At 50.8% G+C, this 6,153-nt stretch overlaps 1 protein-coding gene across 1 annotated transcript; it reads right to left on the bottom strand.

Annotated features, from left to right (window-relative positions):
- Positions 1-2,480: 2,480 nt before the first annotated feature.
- On the bottom strand, positions 2,481-5,943 carry LOC119628983 (uncharacterized). The gene is made up of 2 exons (XM_038013138.1): positions 3,033-5,943; positions 2,481-2,641 (listed from the first exon to the last, which is right to left on the bottom strand). Exons 1-2 carry the CDS (start codon positions 5,941-5,943, stop codon positions 2,481-2,483), a joined length of 3,072 nt encoding a protein of 1,023 aa, XP_037869066.1.
- Between the last annotated feature and the right edge of the window lie 210 nt (positions 5,944-6,153).

Below are 6,153 nucleotides of genomic sequence, written 5' to 3' on the forward strand. Positions count from 1 at the left end.
AGAGTTACGTTCCTCAGCAGTGCCAGGTCTATAGTGCTCGGACGGAGCGCGATGTTATACGGATAACATGTTGGAGTTGGGGGACCGACTACTTCAAAGGTAAGGTCGTCTATAAACGCGTCGAGACGCCTACCATTTATGTTTGAACTGTGGCAGTTCCACCTAGTGTGGTGGCAATTTAAATCGCCTGCCAGGATGACGGAGTCTCCCATGCCGAACAGTGACTCGATGTCACTGCTCAGAAGGGGCTTGTCCGGGGGGAGATAAACGGATGCGATGACGATCGGCTGGTGTCCCGTCAGCGAGATACGGCACACTGACGCCTCGATATGTGAGAGCGAGGGAGTATCGAGAGGGACAACGTGCAGGGCCCGCCTATAGTAAATGGCAGTCCCGCCTTTGGAGGCGGTGAGTCTGTCATTCCTAACCATGACGTAATTCGCGACTTTCGGGTCGCGACGCGAGGGCTTCAGACAGGTTTCCTGCACTAATAGAATATCTACAAGATTATCGCGGAGGAATTCGAAAATTTGATCGCGTTGCCGCGCGAGTCCGTTAGCATTGTAGAATGCTAACGTAAGGGAATACGGTTTTTCTCTACCTTTTTGCGCCATTGATTACCGGTAAAGATTTTATAACGTACGCGACACGGACTCATAAACGTCCATGTGATCGAACGCGGCCGCGAGCCGCTGTTCGGGGGTTGTCGACCTACGGATAGCGTCAGCGAACGATCGCAGACGGTCGAAGTTCACCGCGGTGACGAAGTCGCGCACGAGCGCGAAGTCGTTGGCGGCAGAGGGTTGCGGGGGACGGAACGCGGGCGCGGGGCGAGGTGCGAGCAGGGGCTGAGGCGCGGGGCGTGTCGCGAGCGGGGGCGGGGGTGCGGTTTGTGTTCCCGCCTTCGTATACGGCAGCGGCTTTTTCCACGCTGAAACCGTGGGAACTGCAGCCGGCACGAAGGCAGGTTTCGGCACTGAGGGTGCCGAAGTCTTTGGGCCGACGGTTCGCGGAGCTGGGAGGGTTGAACGCTTGCGCGGAGCCCTAGGACATCCACGGTAGTTCGCGGGGTGCCCTTGCTTAAGGCATAGGACACAGCTTGGGGGTTCGGTCGCGGTTTCCCTAACACGCGAGCAATCTAGTGTGGCGTGGTCGCCGAGGCACTTTACGCAGCGGGGGCGCGCGTGGCAATTACGAGCCGAGTGGCCGTAAAGCTGACATCTGTAGCACTGCCCGGGAGTGCCACGCTTGTGGGGGGCTTCGATTGAGATCCCGGATAGGCCGCAAATTGTCGTGAGACATGCGATCTTCTTTTTGGCCTCCGGGGTGGGTTCTAACGCCACGAGTATCATATTATAGGGCTGTTTGCCCCGCCCGCTGTGCATCCGGTGCACACTAACTATCGGGAGGGCCTGAGCGGTCAGATCCTCCTTTATGTAGTCGATGTCGAGTTCTTTAGGGACTCCGCGTATCACTACGCGGAGCTCGCGGTCCTCCTGAAGAGCATAGGTGTGGAAACCTATGTTCTCCTTTCGGAGGTATGCTGAGAGGGCCCTATGGTCGCCCGGCGTTGCGACCTTTATCTGAATCCCATGCGCGACGTTACGCGCATGGGTATAATTAATTTTATTTGCCTGAAGGGCCTGGGAAACGCGGTTCCACGCAGTTTTTTCCTGGAGAATCAGCGGGGGCGGGGCAGCTGCTTTAGGAGCGGGCGCGGGCTTGGGACGCGGCGGCGGGGTTACGCGGCGAGCGGAGTCCGACTCCGGTGTCACGACTACCTGCGGGCGGGAGGCGGTCGCGGATTTTGTCTGCTTCGTCGTGGAGCTCCGGGACTCCACGGCGCGAGTACGCTTTTTACCGCGCGTTACGGTTTGGAACCCATCCGAAGTTCCAGGCTGAGGGCTTGACGCGGATTCGAAATCCATCTCCGATTCGGTATCGGAGCCTGAACTTGAAACGATCGAGGTCGCGGCGGACGTAGCGCGTGATGACGTAACCGACGCGGGCGCGGGGGTGGGGGTAGCGCTAGGCGCTTCGTGAGTCGCATCGTGGGAACGTGCGCTCGAACTTGACGCGGCGGCGGGGGGTGCGCGGCGTGCCTCCGAGGCACGTTTGAAATACGCGGCGACGGACGCGGGGGGGGATGGATTGCCACGAGAGGCCCTATATGCCAGATATTCGGCCCTAATTGTCGGGTACCTTTCCCGGAGGAACCCGACAAAATTGCCTATAAATGGCCATCCTTTTATATTTATTTCAGTACCCCATCTCGCGACACGCTATCGATGCGCCACTTTCGGGGGTCCCTTGATCTGTATGTTACCGTAGTGAAAGCACTCCACGAATTGTTGCTATTGGTCTATTCACATTCTCTGATCTGATACACTAACATATTGCATATTAAATAATTTAAGATTATACATTTTTGTTACGTAATTACTTATTAACTATATTATTTCTATTTGTTTGATAAAATCCTATTTCGTCCTGCACATTACTCCCGCCGTGCGAGTCCGTCGCATTCTTCTCGGTGCAGGATGGTCTTCTTCGATGGGAAGGATCAGTAGTTTTCGTACTGGTTTCCGTAGAACTCCACCCTTGGTTCTGATGTCTACGATGCGCCCCACGTTGTCGGGACCTGGATATGTCACGATCGCTTTTCACTCGTGTGCGCGTGTTTTGTGGCAGGCACTTCCACTTTTCATGGCGAAGCCTTGGCCATAAGGCTCCCGCCGGTGCTGCAGCTGCTATGTTTACTTTATCTATTAATTTTGTTGTTGTTACTGTCGCCGATTCCGTGGGCCAGGAGTCTCGTCGTTGGCGTAGGAATTCTCGCCCTTTGAACCATCTATGTTCGTTGTGGTATGTCATTGGGACATCTCGAGTCACGTCGTCGGCTGTATTGTGCTTCGTGGGTAACAATCGCCTCCCGTTTCCTGTTGAACTGTCTTCTGTAGCTGTCAGGCGTTGGGCAACGTATGGTTTGTACGAGCGTGATCCCGTTCTTGTCCATCTTAACACTATCTTACTATCGGTCCAGAAGGTCTTCGAGGTCGGCTTTCTTTCGTGTTTTCGACGAAAGTCTGTAGTTATGTGCACTGCATCTTTTAAACCTTTAAAACTGTCTAAGTAGTCGTCTTCGTAGTGTCTGTTCTGTACTGCGACTGCCGCCTCCGGGTGCGTGGCTTCTTGTTTCTGGGCGGTCAAGTTCTTTACATATATTGCTGTGGAAGGAGAACTTGACGCCCCGAAGATCAACGAGGTCATTCTGTTTTCTTCTGGGGGCTTGTCATCTCGCTGATCTTTGCGCCAGAGATAACGGAGCGCGTCTCTGTCTTCAGGTCTCAATTTTACTTGTATGAACATCTCTTTGATGTCTGCTATTACTGTTATATTATGCTGTCTGAATCGCATTATCACTCCTGGTAGTGATTGGAGTACGTCCGGTCCCTTAAGCAGCATATAATTCAAAGCTACCCCTCCTGTTCTGGCGGCGGCGTCGTGGACAACTCGGAGTTTTTCCGGCTTCAGGGGGTTCACGACGGCGAAGTGAGGTAGATACCACGTTCTGTTCTCTGTTTTTGTTTTTGGAGCGGGCTCGGCGTAGCCTTTCGCGACGAGTGCTTCCATCTGTTCTGTGTATTTTTGTTTCAGTTCCGGATTACGATCGAGTTTGTTTTCTATATTTATCAGTCGCTTTAACGAGTTATTGTAGTTGTCTGGTAGACTGACATTATCTGTTTTCCAGAGCAGAGCAGTTTCGTATCTTCCATCTGTTGTGTGGACTGTATTGCTGTTGAGGATGCGAAGCGCCTGTTCCTCTGGGTCTGTTTTTGGTCTTCTTGGTGTGATGCATAGCGCATCCATAGCGAAATACTGTTTTACCAGATTTTCTATTTTATCATCTTCCTGGGTTTCGCTAGCATGATTTATATAGTTTAAATGGTGGCCTAGGGTACGAGTGCGACCTCCGTGCAGTACCCAGCCTAGAGGTGTCAGTGACGCTATTGGCTGATTCCTGTTGCCTCGTCTAACTTTCGAAGCTAGTAGCATGTGCCAGTTGTCTTGGCCAATCAGGATTCCAGGTTTCGCGTTCTCGTACGTGATGATGTCACTGATGTCTCGTAGGTGCGAATACTCGTCTATCTGTTCCTTTGGTATTTTTTGTGCTGTTACTTGTAGGTCGTTAACTGTTCTCGCTTGTATTATTTCTTTTCGACTGTTGAGGCCTCTGAGCGTGAGGTTGACTCTTCTTGACCTTGTTTCCGTTGATTTTATGTTGTTAATCGCCTGTATGTGTAACGGATCGATTGGTCCTGTTATTCCAGTCTTCTTGCAGATGATTTCGTCTATCACTGTTACCGTTGATCCATCGTCGAGCAGCGCGTATGTATCAACCGTGCCTATCGGTCCTTGTACTTGGACTGGGATTATTTTCAAATAGGACTGTTTCTGTTTTCCGGTCCAAGCGGAATTAATGTTCTCTGTTGTTTCGTTGTCACTGTTGTCTGTTTTTTCAATTTTTCTGTCGAAGTGTAGCATCTTGTTGTGAGTATATTTGCAATTATTGATGCCACACGTCTTCGGTTTACAGTTGTGGGTTTTATTCTTATACTGTAGACATCGGAAACACAGGTGTTTATTCTTAGCGATGTCCCATCTTGTGTTTGAATCTGCCTTCTTGAATATGTAGCAGTCTGTTGTGGTGTGTTCGGTGTTGCTACATAACGGACATTTAGCTCGTGATGGCTTCTCACTGACTATGTGCACGTTTTGTGTGCGTCTGTTATGTTGTGCGGGCTGCGAGTAGTGCCCCGCCTGTTCGGGCTGTGCATAAGGGCTGCACAGTTCGGCTTCTCTTTTCATGAATTTTTCAAATTTAATCAGATCCGGATCCTCCTTCGGTTGTACCGCGGTGAAGTCGTAGTATCGGTAACGTAGTGTCGGTGTGAGTTTTTCTAATATTGTTTTGGTAGTTTCCGGATTATATAAGTAATGTGTGCACTTTAATGCACGAAGCGTAGCTACGGCGTTGGTCACCTTACTGGAGAATATACATATGTCTCTTGGTGTTTCTGTTAGTCGTGGCAGAGCTCGTAGCGTGTCTAACTCCGTTATGGCTATTGTTTCCGGTCTTCCGAATCGCGCTTCTAGACTTCTTATGACGTCGGACGGATCAGCGTTCGTTATAAGTAATCCGTCAACGGCTTCCTTTGCCCTTCCTTTCAGGTTCCTTCTGAGTCTGTTTATATTTTCTGTTTTTGTAAATGAATTCATCGTCTCGTGATAGGCTGCACGAAAGGATAGCCAATCTTGGTGATTTCCATTAAAGAACGGCAATTCTGTGTATCTTGGTTCGCGGGCGGCTTTGACGGCGAGTGTTATTGCTGCGGTTAGATCTGAGAAGTCTTGTTTGTCGCAGGCTCCCGCCGGTGTTTCCTTATGTCGGTCGTGATTTTCCGTTTTTGTGGGTTGGGTTTCCAGCCACGTGCCCACTCTTTCAGCGAGTTCTGACTTACTGTATTCTGATTCGCTGTTTTCGTCATCAGATCCAGCTTCGAGCGTGGCCAGTCGGGCGGCTGCCAATTCCACTTGTAGGCGGGCGAGCTCTTCTCTAGCTTTGGCTATCTTCTGTTCTTTTCTGTTTCGCGACCGGTCAGTTTTGACTGTACTGGCGCGCTGTTTTGTTGGCACGTCATTCTGTTTGACTATATACTGTTTGACGGCCTCTGTTTTTGAGTTCCCAGGTTTCTCTGCGAGTTTCGTCGTGGCTTCCATGTTGGCTGTTGCGCACGATGATTCTGTTGTGGGGGCTACCAGACTCATGACGGTATTCGCGGCTGTTTCTGTCCACACGCTCTGTGCTGTAGCTGTGGTTTCTGAGGGCGGCGATTGTTTAGTTTCGATTCGTCCTCTTCCTGTTGACCGCGTTATCGGCATTGTTCCAGTTTCCTTTTTTCAAAACGTATCCTCTACCCGGCTCGAAAAAATAATGAAATGTGTCCTCTATCCGGCTCGAATGGACCATGAAATGTACACGACCCGGTCTGTATGGCTGTTTCCGAGTCGTGTAATAATATTTTCTGCTGTCTGTTTGTGCGCTAGTAGAAGACGGCTGTTTCTTTCGATGGGTATCGGCTTCTGTAGCGA

The sequence above is a fragment of the Bombyx mori genome, chromosome 1, assembly GCF_030269925.1.
Source record: "Bombyx mori chromosome 1, ASM3026992v2".
NCBI classification, from domain to species: Eukaryota; Metazoa; Arthropoda; class Insecta; order Lepidoptera; family Bombycidae; genus Bombyx; species Bombyx mori.

Coding starts and splice junctions, on each gene's coding strand:
- LOC119628983 (XM_038013138.1), bottom strand. CDS start 5,943: ATGCCGATAACGCGGTCAACAGGAAGAGGACGAATCGAAACTAAACAA. Junction 2,642..3,032: donor GAAGACCTTCTGGACCGATA/GTAAGATAGTGT, acceptor TGACATATCCAG/GTCCCGACAACGTGGGGCGC.